The sequence below is a fragment of the Nasonia vitripennis genome, chromosome 3 (assembly GCF_009193385.2).
Source record: "Nasonia vitripennis strain AsymCx chromosome 3, Nvit_psr_1.1, whole genome shotgun sequence".
NCBI lineage: Eukaryota > Metazoa > Arthropoda > Insecta > Hymenoptera > Pteromalidae > Nasonia > Nasonia vitripennis.
Window position 1 is genome coordinate 12,910,847 of NC_045759.1, and position 20,220 is coordinate 12,931,066.

Genomic DNA, 20,220 nt, shown 5'->3' on the forward strand with positions numbered 1-20,220 from the left:
CCACTCAGGCACACTCTTCGCAAACGTACTCTAGAAAAATGGCCAAACGTTGAATCGCAACAACGTCATTCAGCGCCCGGGAAACAAAAACAGAAAAATATTATTTATTTATTTACAGAGATAAGTTATTTGAATAAACTTTTCGGGTGTCATCTCCGCGGGAGACGCGCAGTCGATAGGGATAAATAAATATATTGTATTCTGGCTTTTATGAGCGAAAAGCGGATTTTATTTTTGGGTGCTGGCGTGTAGCACCCAATTTTGATTTCGATATTTCTAGAAAACGCGAATACGCGTAAACAAAAGTTACTAAGGTTTTCTTTATAATTTTTAATGCGCAGACGATTTAAAAAAACTAAATTATTATAAAGTTAAAATTTATAATTCTGGGTGCCAACTTCTCGGACCTCAAACTGCCCATTATAGTTGGTCGAGTAACACAGGGTTACACGTGGCTTATCACGGTTTAAAGTTCGAATTGGAAAATGCTAGTGTTGTGTATAAGAATAATGATTCATTTTGCGCGCCGTAATAGAGTCGCCACTTGTATTGCGTCGCGCCGTTTTTTTTTTTTTGTAACTAACATCATGTTATATCAGATGGCGTCGGAACAAGCCAGCGTGCACTCGTCTCCTCCAAACCTACGACTCTTTATTGTAATTTTATTAGTGTTAAATAAAGATCATTAAATAAGACTCAACATTGGTATCAGAAGTGTTAAAACTCATGCTGAGTCAAGAAGTCAGAGTGCAGTAATTCTTCACATTTGTGAGAAAAGACAGAGAAGCAGCGGTCAAGCGCTACGTTCAACGAGTCACAGCCAGTTGGAAAAGTTTCATCATGGGAGAAGAAGTAAAAGACATCTCACCGGAGCTGAACAAGGCGATGTCGGATATGCTTACAAATGCATTAAAAGCATCCATAGGCACAATCGCTGGAGCTACGAGGGCTAACGGGGCAACTAGTGCACAACCCAAGCCACTGCCATTTTCTTTCCACGAATTTCGCTCTTCCGACGAAACAACGGTCGAAGATTACTTATTTTGACTGGGCATTGCAGTTAAGTAAAATTCCCGCCACCGAGCATGCTAATTACCCGTGTGCACATGAGGACGGAGCTGAACAACGCGTTGAAGTTTCTTATGTCGCCGAAAGTGCCAAAAACTCTGACATATCAAGAAATTCGCAAGCCGCTCGTAGATCATCATCATCACTTCGACAGCGCTAAAAATAAATATGCTGAAAGCCTCAAATTCCCGCTGATCAAACAGCAACACGGAGAGACAATTGTGAGCTTTGCTCTACGCTTGAGGCAAGGCAGCGCATTGCGAGTATGGGACATTCTTAGACAGAATGTTCATCGAACAGATGCTACATGGCCTAAGTGATCGCGAAATATGTAACGAAATCATCGCGAAAAAATCTGACCCGTTCCAGGCAGCATACGAAGTAGCGCACTCCTTAGAAGCTACGCGTCACACAACAGATTTCGTGAAAAGCCCGGAATAGATTCCTGTCGGTGCCAGTTCAAACAAAGTAAAATAAGAATTTCTCACGCAACAGATCGGCGTCTGCAATGCATCGCAGAAGCGAGACGATCGTAGTAAGGCGTACAGCGATTGTAATGGCTGCGGAGCGCAGCATAACCGAAAACAATGTCCGTTTCGAGAGGCCGAATGTCATGCCTGCAAGAAAAAAGGCGATATCGCGAAAGTCTGTAGATCGGACAAAAAACCAAGTGCTGTAAATCAAGATCAGTTCATCATAGAGCAACCAGCTGATTCTATAGATACCGTCACGTATTTTCACAAGTTGGAAGAAGTAAACACAGTGCAAGCATGCAGAAAAATACTGCTTCCCATGCACATTGAGGGTAAAACCATTGAGATGGAGTTGGATTCCAGAGCGCCGTGCGGTATTGTGAGCGAAATTGCATCGGGCCACTACGAAAGAGTCGAATTCTCAGAATATGCTTTAACCACACACATCGTTGCAAAGAAGAATGAAGAGCTGCGTGTAACAGTGAACTACAAGCCAACGCTGAACGAGTGCATGATTATCGACGAACACCCAATTCCCAAACCAGAGCAATTGTTTATGAAGCTGAAAGGAGCGAAGGTTTTCCATCATCTAGATGTGGTCGATGCATATACACACCTCGTGATCGATGATGAATTCAGTCATGCGCTGACGCTGAACACACCGACCCACGGACTAACCCACCGGCTAACGCGTGCTGTCTACGGAGTCGCCAATATACCGGTAATCTAGCAACGTCGAATGGAAACCGTTATAAAAGACATTCCAAATGTTTTAAATTTTTTTGACGACATACTTGTTTTTGCAAACACAGTCGAGAATTCACACCTGGCTCTTGAATCAGTCCTGTTACGATTCAAGGAGCATGGCCTACGACTTAACCGCGAAAAATGTGTTTTCGCCGCAACAGCTGTTGAATTTCTGGGGCACAAGATCGACGCACATGGAGTGCATAAGTCAAATAAGCACATTGAAGCCATTCGTGATGCTCCTAAGCCTACAACACCAGAGGATCTGGAATTGTTTCTCGGAAAAGCTATATACTACAACTTATTTATTCCGGGTTTGGCTACAAGAGCTTGACGTCTCCGAGATATGCTCTTTTTTGAACCGTTCAAGTGGACACCACCAAGCATACGTAGACATTAAGAAGACGCTGATTTCGCCGAAAGTCTTCATGCCATACGATCCGTCATTTCTGCTACTATTAGCCACGGGTGCGAGCAAGTCAGGGCTCGGTGCAGTTTTATCCCACCGATGGAGCAATGGTGCTGAACGGCTTATAGCATACGCAAGCAGGATAATATCTGCAACAGAGCAACGCTACCCTCAGATAGACAAGGAGGCTCTAGATATCATATTTGGCATTCAAAAATTCTTTTACTTCTTATACGCTCGTTCATTCACGCTGATAACGGACCATAAGCCACTGACACAAATTCTGCATCCAGAGAAGCTGATTACCTTTCACGTGCACCTCTGCCAACTACAAAGGACAACATCAACAAAATCTCGGTCGAAGAAAAGGAACAAATACCAGGCTTCGATGAATTCGATCAGTATATGTTGTGCCATATAACAGCTACCAGTTCGGGCTGAACACATAGCCAGAGAAACACGCAAGGATCCTCAACTCGGAAAAATCGTTTAACTTCTTGAGTCGGGTAAAACTCTTGCACATTTAAGCTACAAAGCACCGGAACTGAACTACAGCTTAGCTTCTAACTGCCTGATACTGGAGCACAGAGTTATAGTGCCACCCTCGCTGAGACAAGCAATTTTAGCTAATTTACACGCAGCACATATACGTATAGTCAAAATCAAAGGAATCGTACAATCGTAAAAACATGGTATTGTAATTATTTAATACCGCAGGATTCAGACTAAACGGATCAATGAATTGTACCAAACCAAGGCTTGTTCTGTTCATTAGACATCTCTCTACGGAGTGAGTGTGGGATTTTGTAAAATACTGAAAGCGTATAAAGTTATAGCTTCTTAAAGCCCAAATTTTTGTATTTTTTTAGTGAAAGTTAAAAATTTCAATAAAATATTACACTTTTTATATTCGCATGTTGATGAGTTTCCAGAAAACCTAGGTGATTACAGCGATGAGCAGGGAGAGAGATTTCTCCAAGATATCAAGGAAATGGAGCGCAGGTACCAAGGAAGATGGGACGTAAATATGTTAGCAGATTACTGTTGGTCGTTAAAAAGAAATCTACCATCAACATCGGAGAAGCGGAAGCGTAATCCACTTCGTAGATCATTTGACAATAAAATAGTTCGTTACCATAAAAAAGAGTAATGGGCTTCATATTTTTACGGGTATTTTATTGAATTGCATATACTTCTAACAAATTTAAAGTAAATGAAGGAGCAGCAAACTATGATATAGTTTTAAAGGATACGATTGTACTTGCATATATATTGTTCTTTGCTTTATGGTTTACATTACCTTTTGCATTGTTTCAGTTTATAACTATTTTTTTCACTCTCTTTACGTCCATGACCTTGAACTAACCTTCAACTGACCATAAATATAACCTTATGGGACTATAATGACCCTGGATTCGGATTCAGCGACCCCAAAAACCCCTAAATGTCATGGTTTGATTTTACTTTTTATGAATCTTTATGATTTGACCTTCAACTGACCTTGACCATGACCTGATAGGGTTGTAATATGCCCGGATTCGGATTCAGTGACCCCAAAAATCCCAAGATACCATGGTTTTAGTGTATTTTTCATGTATTTCGATAATTTGACCTTCAACTGACCTTGAGAAAGTTCTGATGGGGTTAAACTGACCCCGGATTCGCATTCAGCGACCCCAAAAACCCCAAGATACCATGGTTTAGTCTTTTCTTAATGTATTTTGATAATTTGACCCCTATTTAACCTTGACTTAAGATCTGATGGGGTTAAAATGACCCTGGATTCGGATTCAGCGATCCCAAAAACATATAAGTACCGTGGTCAAGTTTTTGGGACTTACAATTTGTTTTATTGTGGGGCTGTGTTATCAACTATTTAGAAGTGCATAAATCACTTAAGATGAGTATACATAGAATGCATTATTTTTCGAATTGAATTGGAGTAAATGATTTTTATTTGACTGTTACATTATTTTTAACCGATATAAATATATGTATATATACATATATATATATTTTTTTTTTCAACTTCATTAATATATATCAAATTTGTTTCATCTATTACATCGTGTACTTATTATAATTAAAACATTCTACATTAAGGCTACTTTATAATATGATGGTTTGATATAATACATCTCAATATATGATGAAGAACCTTAATAATTCTTTAAGTAATTTATGGCTTATATATTAATATATGCATACAGATATTGTCGTTATGATTTATGTACAAGAAATATAGCTCTTATACATTCACTCATTGCGCGGCGGTTTTCCTTTTTTTGGTTTGCGAGTCTTTGAAAGATTACGCTTTCTTTTAGAGTTTTTTGTTGCATTCGTGTTTTGCAATTGCAACTCTGTAGTATTGTCTGGAGCGTATGCCAATTTGCTTAGCTTTCGTTTTTCTCTCGTTCTTTCCTTCTCTATACAGTCATTTTTATTTTCTTGTTTGGCTGTAAAAAACATTCTGGTAGTAAGAAAAAAACTAATTATCCGGTGTGTAAATGATATTTTATGTACGTCACAACCGACGAACGGAATTGGAGCAAGCTCGTCCAAAGCTTTCGTTATATGGAGTATTGTATCTGCGTTTATAGAACGCGTATTTAATACATTTAATCTCGCTTGCTCCAATAAACTTATTAAATTAAAAAGTTGTATCGAAGGTTCGTTCAGAAAGCCCTTAGTTCGCATGCATATCAATTTGTATATTTCTGATTCCTCGTAATTTTTTGATCGTTCCAACGACGTTAAACAATCCTTACAAACTAAAGGCTTTCCGTCGCTCGATGTATATTTCGCAAACCTCGTAGCTTTTCGTACTACGAAGCCTGCTACGTACGCTAACACATAGTCTGATGTAGAACACTGGAAGTAGTCGTGCTCTTCCATCAATTTTACAGCGTCAGATAGGGTTTCGGCGTGCACGCCCTTATCTAAAATAGTGTCGATTTGCGCATCCTACTGCTCCTGACGATCATCCACATTTTTAACGTCTTTTATGCTGAGCAATACATCCACGATCTCAGCACCAGAAACATTAGAACCTTTGGGTGGTTTGATTAGGGAATATGTCGACACAAGTTTATACATCTGTATAAATAATGTTGAGTCGGGATGATCGTTCGATCCGCAGCAGTTGCGCATCAAGCCAAAAAATCTCTAAAAAAATCTCATAGTTTAATAAAAGTAAGGTTCAAGAATTAAAAAATGGTTTATGAATTAAAGTTGATTGGTGTGTCTGAAACAAGAAATAACGTGTTATTTAATAGGCACATACAGTGAATGAGTGAGCCTGTTAAAAAAACAATTATTTCTATGTTCGTATTCGTAGAAATCAGAAGAGTATACTATCAAAAAAATGAACTGATGCAAATTTATATATATCTCCAAGTTATCCTGATTAAACCTAGATGTCATGACGTATTTGAAATCGCACTTTTCAACAAGAAATGTACAAAGCTCTAAAGCCGCTTTCAAGGATACTTTCAAACCATAAAATGTCGAATCAGTTATAAATTCAAAATTTCGAGATTTTGCTTGCGCTTCCCATTCTTTTAGATATACCAAAAAGGATTCAATACTCTGAAAAAACATAAATTAATAGGTTAGTAGATTACAATCAATATTGCATAATATATTTGATAGTAATATAAATATTACGTATTTATTATTTTGGAAATGTACTTCGATATATTATATGATTTTGAAAAAGGATTTATTAATAAATAAATATTTCGGAAACTCGGATATGACACCGCTTAAAAGCCAACGAGTTGATATATATATATATATGACTAAATTGCAACTCAACTATTCATTGCTTGCAGCGTTGATAGTGAAATGACATAAAAGACGTAAAAATAATAATAATCACTAGCCACATTTCGTTGCCTGGCTTTAAGCTATTTAAAGGCGTTCTGCTATTCATGGCGGTAATAAGTGACTTAATCCTTCTACAAAACTTAATAGATCCCTCACAATCTGTAAGATCCGGATGTTTATCTTGAAAGATTTGCATACTATTAGCAACTCTAAAGAACTGTGCGGGTACATAAAATAGTTGTGAAAACTTAGTATTATAATTTAATTGTAAATAGCGTAGCATAATTATAAATTTTTTTTAAATTGCCCATCAAATTAAAATGTTATAAAATGTTTTCTTTACCTGAAACGCTAGAGCAACATTCATTTGGTAGTATTGCGGATTAATATGCTCTTCCCTTAAATGATAATTTACTTTTAAATTATATGCTTTGGGATTTTCAATAGCTAGGAGAGCGTACCAATGTTTTAAGGAAACATGTCCATCGGGTGTCTAAAAGAAAGTAAATCAGATGGTTCAATAACATTCTTTATTTACTCACTCATATATATTTACCCAAACGTTAGCATATTTTTCTTGCTTCGAAAAGAAATTGCGCAGACACTTTATTAGATGTGGAAAGTCCGAAAAAACCATAATCTGCGTTCTGGATCAACGATGTGCTCTATACTGACGCAATCTTCCGTAACACCAAACAAATCCCACATCGTACGGTTCCACGATGCACTATCATTGGCAATTGCATCGACTTTTAAGCCGGCTTTCTCAGCTAAGATGATGGCCTCCATCATTATATGATGTAAAACTGTGCCGTTCGCACTACCTTTACTGAGAAAGCAACTTAGTGCTTGCACCCATTTCCCTTTGAAGGGTTGGAACATGATTACAAGCGCGTGGTCACCTTTTTGTCCCTTCTGATGTTCAGGTGTGTATATGCCAAGATCAGTGAAACCCTCCATTTGTAAATTTTACCGATTGAAAGAAACGCTTTTCGACAGCTTCATTTCATCGACTAGTAAAACACCTATTGATATAATAAATCAGTTGAAATATTTTGAAATATATGTTATAAAGGTAAAATTATAAAGGAAAAATATCTCTTATACAAGAGAACGATGTTTTATCTTTTTGTAAAGATATTAATATGCGTGTGTGTGTGTATATACATACATATATAGATATAATTCTGCATGTCTACGATAAATGAACGGAAGGAATTTTTTCATAACAATCGTCGCGTTAAGCAGTAAAATACACAATAAAGAATAAATCGTTTTTTTCGTCATAGTATAAGTAAAAGCCTGACAACGGTTAACGTTTTGCGTGCGTAAAATTTAAATTCTGCCTTTGATTATAAATTTTGGTTCGGATTGCGGGCCTTTAACTTGACACCACTCACTCGGGGACCAATATCGTTCGCTCAAGTTACAAACATATTATAGGGGACACAAAACCTTCAGGCCCGCCAAATAACTGAATGAACATTTTTCTGTCATTTCCGATTAATATGACAATAAATATTTTCCGTAAGTAGGGGTAGTAGAACGATATATAAGACTTGTATGATCGTACATCCCTGGGTCGGCTGTACTTATTGGCTCAAGTAATACTGCCTAATTAGGAAGATCGACAGAGTCAAACACAATATAAGAAAAAGTAATGTTAAATAATTATAGCCAAGCTTCCTCGTAAACTTTCCTTGAATTTATATTCGTTCGTGATAAAGAGTAGTACGTTGATTTCGTGATAAAGAGGGCGCACGTTAATTTCATCATGAAGTATTTCGAATTAGCGACTTTAAATACATAAAAAGCAGCAAATAATTATAGCCGCCGATAACGATCGTAAAGACATTGAAACTGTTACTCTGTTAGAGCCTAAGCACAGAGGTTTCATTATATATTCACGCATGCAGTGATTAAAATATAATTTTAACAAGTAAATGCATTGCATATATTACGGAATTCAATGCATGGAGCAAAGAGAATTACTACCTACTTTTCGTTATTTTATTAACGCAGTCTGTAAATATTGCGCACCTTTCGTTATTATTTATTCAATTAAAGATAATTACAATTATATCAATTTTTTATTAACACTTGCCATGTACATCTGATTGATCCATGGACTCGACTTTTGTCTTCAAAACACCCAAAGTTTTTGCATCGAAACCATAAGAACGTTTTATTACTCTCGTGTAGCGATTTAATGTTTGTAAAGATAATATATTATGATTGCGTAAATGATTGTACGTTTTTCGACTCTTAATTCTTAATAGAAGGCACTCTGGTTTGTATACCTAATACCTCTTTTATCTTTTACTTTTGATGCGTTAAGACATGCTTGCACGGCAGTCCGTTGACCTTCGGGTAACGTCTCACAAGCTTTTTGTACTGCTTTCCCATCTGCCATAGCGCATTTACTTTTCAGACTTTGCACTTTATCTTTCAGATCAGCAATCTGAAATTCATAGAATTATAAGTGCCATAATAAAGTTATATAGTTGATTATTCATCCTGTTAAATTAATAACTTGTACTCAACGCAAAAACATACCTTTTTTATCATTCTATTTTTGTTTCTTTTATAATTATCTAATAATCTTTTATAATTTTATAATAATCTGATCAGTAGCAGTAAGTATCTTCTTTCGATTCTGTCGTAGAATTGTGCAATCCGTACATGTACTTAATTTTGGACCAGGTGCAGAAATCTTCGTTACAATATACCCAGGGCAAGTCGGTGCTCTGAAAATTGAGATACGAATATTAGTAATAGATTTTTCACAGATATTAAAAAAAATGCAAGGTAAATAATTATAGTAACATAAAAAAATATTATACTTCTTTATGCCGCCAATTTTCTGGCAAGGAAACACTGCCTGAGCAACAAAGGATATCAATTCATTAATATCATCGACATCTTCCACTTTGTTGATTTGGGCGATAGAAATAAGATATTCTTCGATGTAAATCTGTTCAAAGAAACATAAATTAATGTTATTGTAATATTATTTTTAGACTATACCTACTCAATAATTTTATGACTCATTACTTTTACACTCATATCCGGAAAAAGGATGATACGTTTATATATTCCACTGTATTGTTTTTTCCATTCTGCGCACATTATGCATGGCAGTCCAGTACTTATTACCTGTGGAATCCACGTTGCAGGTAACGGAATTGCTTGAGGATTTTTGATGAGATCATTACAGATTGTTTGAAACTGTGCATTCGCCGCAGGAGGTTCCGATTCACGCAAAGTACCAGCAAGATCGTACAGTGTACCATGTTGCCGACAACTATCCGCAATTGTTGGTGTAACTGTTGAGGTAAAATATATTATTGTTGTAATTATTGTCGATGAACAAATATTTTTTTTTGTATAAGAAAAATATAAATGCATTTTGAGGCAACTTTGAACAATACTCACAATTTATTTCAGCGCTATACGTTAATTCTTTCGCAGGCTCAATTGCAGTTTCGTCTAAACATTGTCTTTTAAACGTTTTGTCTAAAAATTATAATGTGTTTTCATAATGATTTTAATGAAATAAGGATACATTCAGAAATGGATATACCTAGTGTAATCTCATAACTTCGTGAATTTCCGTTATTTTCAAGGACTACATTCTCTTGGCTAATACTTCGTAAATATTCCGTATTTTCTGCAGCTTTGTTAACTATTTCATTTCTTACTTTTCCGGCATTTTCAAAAACTTCGACCTCTTGGTTACTATTCCTGAAGGTAACAGCGGACTAGTTGACGAAGCAGCTAACATATATTAATTAACACAGTAATTATTATGATACACATTGTTACTCCGCGTAATATCTATAGATTAGTTAACATTTTCAAGTAAAGAGGAGCACTATTGATTGAGAATGTCCCACAGAAAGTGGCATATTTAAAAAATGCTACACAAAACGTAGCACGTCTCACGAATTTGCAGCAAAGACTAGCATAACTCGCGGAAATTCCGTGAAAAAGTAATTTATGCATTTTCATCGACTACTGGCTCGAATTCATTTTTTTTTGTTTCATTCAAATTTTTGGGGTAAGCTATTTTCTCCGATACTCGACATATTTTTTAAATCACATACTGCAGTCCATTTCAAATTCTGGATGTGGTTTGCCACTTTTTAAAAACATATCTCGGATTAAAACTCGCGGTGGTTACACATACATTTTTTTAGGATCTGAATTGTGCAACTTTTCAACGCTGGATTGCAAATTCTGCTAGTAACTGCAAGCAGGTTGCAGTGATCTTCGCGAAAATATTTTGCTCTGATGGTTTACCACGTTTAAATGTGCTATCTTTAATAAAAACTTTTCAACTGTGCTTCTTTCTATAAACCGATAATATACTGTACTTTTTGATATACGGTGTGGAAGCATATACAAATAAATATTTGTTCACCTGTTCGCAAACTACTATACAATAATTATTATTAATATTTATATAAAACCACATACTGCATGCACCAATTGCTTTCGGTAAATAATTAACTTCTACAGAGACTACAGCACAGCATACTGGTTGTCGATCTTCTGCATTGGTTTCTTTCTCAATTAATGGAAAAATAGACGGCACCGAACCTTTTTTTAGGGAACATTTATCCTTTGGCAATGTATATCTACTGCCATCGGGAAGAACGTGGATGAATTCTTTCTCGACTTCATCTTTTTTAAAATGAAGTTCAGAAATGCGATGGTGCTTTCGCAACGAATTGCCGTTTGGAATAGCTTTTTGCCATAAACGAAAAATTTCATCCTATAAAACAAATATATTACTTAATCATTATATAGATACTTATCGATGCATAGAAAGTCTGCACAAAATCCTTACTGATGTGGTCCTAAACATAGCTATACGCAGTTCACTGTCGTTGTCCTTTTTTTTTATTTTTGATTTACATCCACTTATAAAACACGACATTTTTATAGTGTCACGGACGTAACCCACCACCACTCCGTAACAATAGTAATGCAATTATCGGGTCTAGTAACGTAAAATATTAAGCACTCATGTATTGCACATTAATATAACCATGTACTCTTCCTTTAACGCACTCACGTCTGAACTGATAGTCGACTGCACTATTGCAGACCTACTGTATTACTGTGAGAAAAAAACACAGTCTAATGTTTTTGATCGGAGTTGCAATGTTTGGCTGTATACTCCACTAACGCTGATCTGGAGTCGCGAAATTCCCGGACCTCTCGAACGAGCGAGCTGCTCAACATTTCGTTTAGATACAGGAAACATATTGAAATACAGAAAAAAAAATTGACGAGACTAGGATTTGAACGTGCGGACAAAAGATAAGAATCTAGCATCATAACCGCTTCGCCACGGTGACAATAGTTAGTAATCCCTGGAAGTAGCATACATGTTCATCACTCAGGTGGGCGTAACTAGATGGGTATAATTTAATTGAATAATTATTAGAAACCAACTTTTAAATAATTAAGTTTTGATATTATTTTTTTTATCTTATTCCAAATATTCGTAAATCAGAGTAACAGATATACTGCTTCATAAGATATTTACCATAAATGGTATATAGAAAAATTATTATACTTAAATAGCTTTAATAATAAAAAAATGATATTAATTTATCACAAAAATTGAACATAAGACTGAACGTAAGAGGGTATATAAATTTTAGTATCATTTGTGTAATCTGGTTTATTTTGAAGTATACACTTTATTTTTAGATATCAACAATTAACAAAAGTAATACAAACAAACATATATCTATATGTCGTCGGTAGGTATGTACAATCACTAATTCGCTTATAGTACAATCAGCCACCAACAGGTGGCACTCGCTAGGTCTCGTCGCTAGGTCTCGTCCGTTCCGCCAAGCGGATCTGGCGATCTTCGTCGGAAAAAGCAGTCCACTTTTGCGACGCGACCCCATAATAGTTTGGTCTCTTTCTCTCTTACTCCCTGCTTCTTGTATATGTTCCTGTATCTGTATTTGTTCCCTGTTCTTTGTTGCCTGTAACGTCCCAAACGGGCCTTATACATAGGTAAGTATAACTATAGATACGAGGAACAACGAGCTGTTAGCGTGCAAAAAGTATTTGACTTGAAAAATTATTAATTTTGCTATACATTATTTATATAGGTTGTTTAAACAAATTTTTTTGCAAATTTGATGACAGATTCGTAATCAGCGCACTCGAAAACCTTATGTTACATACATTTTAGCCCATTCAGATGTCTTCAAAAAAATGGTTTAAGGTGGTTAGGTCCCCTTAAGTGCATATTTTCGACGTAGTATTAGAATTACGATATGACCTACCAAGGCATAGTGACTGTATATAAATTCAAGATGGCCGCTAGTTCGGCTGCTCTGTTGCTGTAACGTAATTACAATACTAGGTCGAAAAGATGTACTTAATACGATGTTTTGCACGAGTTACTATTACTTTAGGATAAAAGGAAGGGCGGTAAAGATCAATTTTTTTTTAAGTACGCGGTTCTGTTGTATTTGTTGTTCAATTAGGATTTTGCCACCTGACCGCAGCGCTACTTGAACGTTGCGGCGGCACCGTTCGGCTGCTCCTCCAACAGCCCCTTAAATAAAAATCATTAAGGGGACATAACACTTTTAAATCCTGCAAAAAAAGAATCATGAGTAAAATGACAAAATTAGAGTTATTCATTTGAAATTTTTTCTAGTAATATCTAGTAGGAATACCTTCAATTTTACTGTGCTAAAACCTAAATTATCCCTGCTGGCCCATTGTGGCACTCGGTGCAATGTTTTGTGAATTTGTTCACTCTCCGTAGGATTCCAAGTGTACAAACGGTTCTTTTAGGCTCAGATTCAAGGAGGATACTTTGTACACCTGCAGTTTTGGTATGAATGCAGGGATTTTGATTTGTCACGGGCGCCGCGGCTTCGTCTGCTTCTCAAACTCGCCTTCGTACCGCTACCGCGCCACTCGATAGGACGTTTCGAGTGAATATTGTTTTTCTAAGTATATATATCTTCCTATATTATATAGATGCATGTGTAAATTTATGTCAATAACCCCTCCGCGCCCCTCCGCGCCCCTCCGGGCCCCCTCCGCTGGCCCCTCCGCACCCCCTCCGCTGGCCCCTTCACTAGCCCCTCCAAACCCCCTCCGCAAGCCCCTCCGCATCCCCTCCGTTGGCCCCTCTTAAATCAATTTTATTAATATTAAAATGATTATTATAAAACTTAGTCAAAAAGATTTAAAAAGTTCCATTTTTTTAATAATGGTATAATGATGTGTTATAATCAAATTAAGAAGATCGACAAAATTTCGTTATTATTATTGGAAAAATGGTATAACGATGGGTTAAAGTTTAAATTGAGAAGATAATAACGACAGATTTCCACACCACCCAAGAGGTACTGTCAGAAGCACATTATAATATGGATATACAATGTGTTTCAGGCGCGTTGATTTTTTTTTTGTTTTTCTTAAATTATTATTTAAAAAATTCGCCAATTATTTTACTTAATTATATGACATGATATATTGATATAAAATAAAGGCTACTATGAACAATAGTTTCATTTAGTAAATAAAATTATACTATTGATTTGGATATATATCAAGTTAGAAATTATCTATTGTTAACAGTTTGAATTTTTTATATAATAATTTAATAAAAAACCGTGGAATCATCGCCTAGAGCCATATAACCACGGGAGTCTTAGATACCAGTCCTCCTCCCCTAAGACTCCACCTAATACCATCCTCAATCCTGCAGACACATATTTACTTAAAAAAAGTTTACAATCTTTATAATCATTTTAATATTTTTAATTTATGCATTTAATCTAAATAATATACAGAATTTACCAAATTACAAGTTATTTTTTATTCGTAAAACAGATAAACAAAAGCATAGGTATAACGAACCATTACCAACACTAAACACCGAAAATTCATCTTCTTTTCCATTTACTCTTTTTAGAAAACAATTCCCAATCATATTAGCGTTTGCCATAACGATAAATAAATCACAAGGCCAAACGACCATTGTTTTCGCATGGTCAATTATATGTTGCATTATCTCGATGTCGAAATCCTGATAATATACGTATTCAGAATGAGTCAGGTGAATCAATACAAAATATTGTTTGGAATGAAATTTTAAATATTTGATTCAAAATTGTTTAGTCAATTCTTAGGATTTTTGATCATAGAATAAATTATTATTCAATTTTTTTTAGATTTTTTTCAAATAAAAGACATGTATTTATATTAAAATCATTTTGTAGACATTCAAATTAGTATGCATACATAATTCTTTTTAAAATTATTTTACAAGAATCATCAATATACACAATGCAGAACAAAACAGAAACATAAATGATCGTTTACTAACAATAATGAATTAATTTCATATTATTATAGGACATGATATAATAATGTCTAATTAATTTATAAATATTAAATGACTATTTAACATATTTACTTAAAAAAAGTTTCCATTGAGATTTCGTCCTGTTAAAAAATATAGAAAAATATCAAGATTTATTATCAAATTAACTACGTATTTAAATTTCTTTTTTCAATATGAATACGTAAAATTAATTAACTGATAAAAATTAATAACAGTTAATTTTTCTTAATTATATCATATTTTACGTAATTCAAAGGCGAAAAATTTAATTTAAATACAAAACTGATTTGATAACAAATTGATTAATATCCATTATTTTTAACAAGATATTATTTAGATTAAATGCATAAATTAAAAATATTAAAATGATTATAAAGATTGTAAACTTTTTTTAAGTAAATATGTTTCTTCTTAGGGGAGGAGGACTGGTATCTAAGACTCCCGTGGTTATATGGCTCTAGGCGATGATTCCACGGTTTTTTATTAAATTATTATATAAAAAATTCAAACTGTTAACAATAGATAATTTCTAACTTGATATATATCCAAATCAATAGTATAATTTTATTTACTAAATGAAACTATTGTTCATAGTAGCCTTTATTTTATATCATTATATCATGTCATATAATTAAGTAAAATAATTGGCGAATTTTTTAAATAATAATTTAAATTTCCGTGGCGCGAAAAATCAAATCGAATTAGAAATAAAATGTATATATAATAAATAGACGCATTCGGTGCATAGTATATATTAAAATGAGTCCAGCTTTGCTACTCCGGGGTTTTGGGGGTCGCTGAACACGAATATCGCGACGGCAACAGCCTCCGAGGTACCTGGTGCCCAGGGTGGACAATATCAACGTTGTCTTCAAGAGTTTCAGGGGAATTTGTAGCATAATTAGTCGAAACTCGTTACTCGGGGATGTATGGGGTCGCTGAACACGAATATCGCGACGGCAACAGCCTCCGAGGTATCGTCTGGTGCCAAAGGTGGACAGTATGAACGTCATCTCCAAGAGTTTCATGGGAATTTGTAGCATAATTAGTCGAAACTCGTTACTCAAGGGTTATCACTCCGTAGTTTATGAGGTATGTGTGGATACTGGTTGTAGGTATTGCTGTGGAGATAGATACTAGCGTGTACATCTATTTATTTTACAAATCTTATTTGACGGTTGCTTTTGAACTAAAACTAATACTCACTATTTTAACAACAGTTTGATTATTCTCTTTTAAGTTAGTGAGGTATAATGTAATATATCTATCGAGAGGATAGTTTTTATTATAATTAATAATTACCCTTAAAAATTCGTGAAATCTTTAAAATAAAACCTTCCTCAAAAGGTAAAAGGTAGGCAAGTATAAACTGGTTTTTATTTACTATTAATTTTTAATTTAATGCTGATATAATTTATTTAAATAATTATTTATACAAGTGACAAACTATGGTAAAAAAATATATAAAATAAAATAGTTAAATGGCAATTACGTATTTCGAATAAAATTATCAAATTATTCTTTAATACGATTTATAATTTCATTGTTTTCCTAACGTCATTGTTAATTTACTGGCGGTATTCTACACTACTATGAACATACTTGATAAACCCGTCGGTTGATAGTTCCTAATGTGGATTGTTTTATTTGATAAAAATTAATAACATTGTCAAATAAACTTATAACGTCTTCCAAATTTTGTGAAACACAACATCATTAATAATAAAGCAGGTATTAAAAAATGAAAAATTATTCTTTTTATCTCACCGTAAAATTATGACGCTACAAAGGATCGATGCGTACGCCTTGCGTCGTCTTTCACGCGCACAAGGAGTGCTGACACAGAGGTCAGAGCACTCGCTCCGATTTTTGGCGCTCGGTTGTGCAATGTCGCAATATAAAGAATAGATTATACAGTAATTATGAGTGAAAACCTAACCCTACACATGCATACTCTCATAAATGACAGTATGTACAAGCATGATGTACTGACTGACTTTGTGTTGTTCAAGTGCAATTACTGTGTAAAAAGTGTCATCGATGTGCTCGAAGTCGCCAATGATGAGGTTTGCACATATGTTTCCACCACATCAGTATGCGAGCCAGTCACCTTCAATCACCAAATCACTCAAAATCATGCTAAATCCATGATATTGAAGTTCGATATCTGTTATTTTGCGTAGAGACTAGTTAAATTATTTAGAAACAGACTGCCGTGTCAGTTTTTACTTAATTGTCTTGGTTCGGCTTTTCACCCTGAACCTTATGGCTTTGGCGTCAAAAAATACAGGTCGGTCTATACATGAAAGTCGAATTAATATCAGCTAGAATAAATTGAACTCAATATTCAGTGAGAGCAAAATCAAATTTTTATTGGTTTCGATTACTTGTTTCACAATTTTATTTTCACTCTCATTTGAAACCTATCATACCTAGAGGGCTGAAATTTTGCAACTTAATTTGTGTTAGCATGTTGTAACAATATATTGAGTTTAATTCATTCTAGCTGATATGAATTCAACTTTCATCTATAGACCCACCTGTATTTTTTTACGCCGAAGCCATAGAGTTCAGAGTGAAAAGCCGAACCAAGACTGTTAACTAAAAACTGATATGGCAATCTGTTTCTAAATAATTGAACAAGTCTTAACGCAAAAGAACAGACATTTACCTTTAATATCATGGATTTACCATGATTATGAGAGATTTGGTGGTTGAGAGTAACTGGCTTGCATACTGATGTGGTGGAAACCTCTGTGCAAACCTCATTATTGGTGACTTTGAGCACATGCTTTGTCGCAAATTATACATGCGACAGCTTATCTTTCTTATTTTGGCCAACAGCAAATTTTTCCTAGAATATTGAAGTGCGACAACACACATATTTACTATGCACTTAGAAAAATAGAATTTAAAAATTTACCTCATTTAATAAACTTTTTTGCAGAGGCATTTTTATGTCTCTACTCATTTGGATACTTTGCAGTTAAACTAGATGATTCAAATAGAGATCAAGATGAACATTTTGATAATTTTCATTTACGCTTACAGAATATATTACAGAAAGCCGAGTACCAGTTGAGAAATTCGCAGCCACATCTTTCAAACCTTTTTATAGAGCAATTAGATATTCTTGCTAGAATGGTGTTTGTTCGAGAACTTCCGAGTACCTTATATCAAGATGTATAATTCTGCTCCAGAATGTTTAGACGATGCTTCGAAATTAGCTGATCATTTAGTAAACACAGAAGCGTAACTTCAACAAAAATTCCAGAAGATGTTCCCTACTATTATCCTGCACCAAGGTTTGAAATCACCTGTACAAAATCAGATAATTACGATTGCTACGACAGCCTATCATGAGCAGAAGAAACAGCAGCTAGAAGCAGTAATTCAGAGTATGAGTATGATTTGCCAACAAATAACTTTAAAAATTCTTCAAGCTATTATTCCGAGTCTTCAGAAACTGATCCAGATTTTTCTTTTACTAACCACAATGCAGACTCAGACGTAACTCTTAAATTTTCTGCAAGCTCAGAAAGTTCTGAAAGTTATGTACTTGATTCCGCACATACTACTTAAAGCGACTCTAGCGAGACAGGAAGAGTCAATTACACATTTTACGAAGATATTAAAGAACAGGAACGTCCAGTCGCGCGTCACTATTTGCTAAGAATACTAATCTCTGTCAACAGTAACATTCCACGAATAAATGCAAATAATGTAACAAAATCAGTTAGCTATAAAGACAAAATAATGGAGTTAAACTCTAAAATGGATAATCTTCGAGTAAGCGGTTTTCGTGACATGCCCGACCACAAACGTACACCTACAGCACGTGAGACATCGTCCGCATGTCCACACCTCTTGGATCATCACAAAAATACTTCTAATAGCATTGAAAATGATTCTTATCAGAAGCCTTCTTATTTTCGGTTTACCCCTTTTTTAAAGCAAGGTTTTACAGTTTCTTCAAAAATCAAGAAGTTTCTATCAGTTTATAGGCATAATCGCCAGATACCCAGGAAGTCCCCTAGATCTCAAGAATCTCAAGAAAGCAAATTAGAAATCATTTTTCCACCAGCAGTAAATTTCGAAATTGGAAACGAAAATAGTTCAGCGAAAACTGAGTTAAAATTATATAAATCTTACGAGATGAATTCAGTAATAAACCAATTAAAATAAATATGAGATTACTTTCGATCCCTCAGAAATTAAATATTGTCAGAAAATATCCAGTACACAATTAACTTCAAAAATTAAAAAAGTTGTATCAGTTTCTATATATTCTTTTAATTTATATTTAAATCCTACAGAATTTTCTTAAATAATAAGTATTATTGATTATCTATGCAGCTGTAGTTATCTCATCATTTCATAATTTTGGAGTAAATTCAAAACTTTCATCCTAACTTTTAAATACGGAATCGTGACGGCTTTGATTGGCCAACGCCATTCCGCATAATCCGTTCGGGATTTTTGTTCTATACCACGGGCCCGCGCCCTGACTCTAGAGTTAAAATGATAGAGATATTTTTTGCTTGAAACAATACAAAGAATCAAGTAGCACACTCTAAATTGTAGTAAAGATGATATTGTAAAAAACTTTTTCAATTTAAGGAATAAATAAATTATGGGAGCATCAACAGAGTGTTTGTGGTGTTTACTTTTAAAAGTGCCTCTACCATTTTTTTGATAGAGCTCATAGTTTGTGAGAAAAATGACTTTTATAGCACTGCGTGACCTAAGTCCGCGTTTAAGTCACGCCTATCCGTGACTTCAACAATCCTTTATTGCACCGTGCTTTATCGTCCGATGGTAGCAAGGACACTAACCGCACGGTGCAGTACAGGACTGTTTATGTCACGGATAGTTGTGACATAGCGGACTTAGGGCAGGCAGATGCTATAAAATAGTATACGATACTTATGACTCAAATCGACCCATTATTACACGCCGTGTAATAATAGGCCGTTTAAATCACATGTATCGTAATATACTATTTCAGATATTCATTTTTTCATAATACGTTCCCTGATGAAAATATCTAGCTGGATGTCCATGTAGATGATCTGCGTAGATATCCATGTGGAATCCATGTGGAATCCATGTGGAATCCATGAGGAATCCATGAGGAATCCATGAGGAATCCATGAGGAATCCATGAGGAATCCATGAGGAATCCATGAGGAATCCATGAGGAATCCATGAGGAATCCATGAGGAATCCATGAGGAATCCATGAGGAATCCATGAGGAATCCATGAGGAATCCATGTCAATCCATGTAGATATC

The 20,220-nt window shown here is 35.0% G+C and overlaps 2 protein-coding genes across 3 annotated transcripts in view; one reads left to right on the top strand and one right to left on the bottom strand.

Annotated features, from left to right (window-relative positions):
• LOC100115677 (relaxin receptor 1) overlaps positions 1-20,220 on the top strand; it is a 276,876-nt gene that overhangs the window by 79,831 nt on the left and 176,825 nt on the right. The window contains exon 1 of one of the 2 annotated variants that reach the window (XM_032597904.1): positions 9,763-9,859. The exons of the other annotated variant lie outside the window; for it this stretch is intronic. The gene's annotated coding sequence lies outside the window, so the exon portion shown is untranslated. Of the gene's footprint in view, positions 1-9,762; positions 9,860-20,220 lie in introns of those variants that run through there. 2 annotated transcript variants of the gene reach the window in all.
• On the bottom strand, positions 8,597-11,467 carry LOC116416761. Its single transcript, XM_031926318.1, has 8 exons — positions 11,378-11,467; positions 11,066-11,302; positions 10,109-10,286; positions 9,961-10,041; positions 9,580-9,851; positions 9,369-9,499; positions 9,082-9,272; positions 8,597-8,986 (listed from the first exon to the last, which is right to left on the bottom strand). Exons 1-7 carry the CDS (start codon positions 11,465-11,467, stop codon positions 9,131-9,133), a joined length of 1,131 nt encoding a protein of 376 aa, XP_031782178.1. The 3' UTR covers positions 8,597-8,986; positions 9,082-9,130.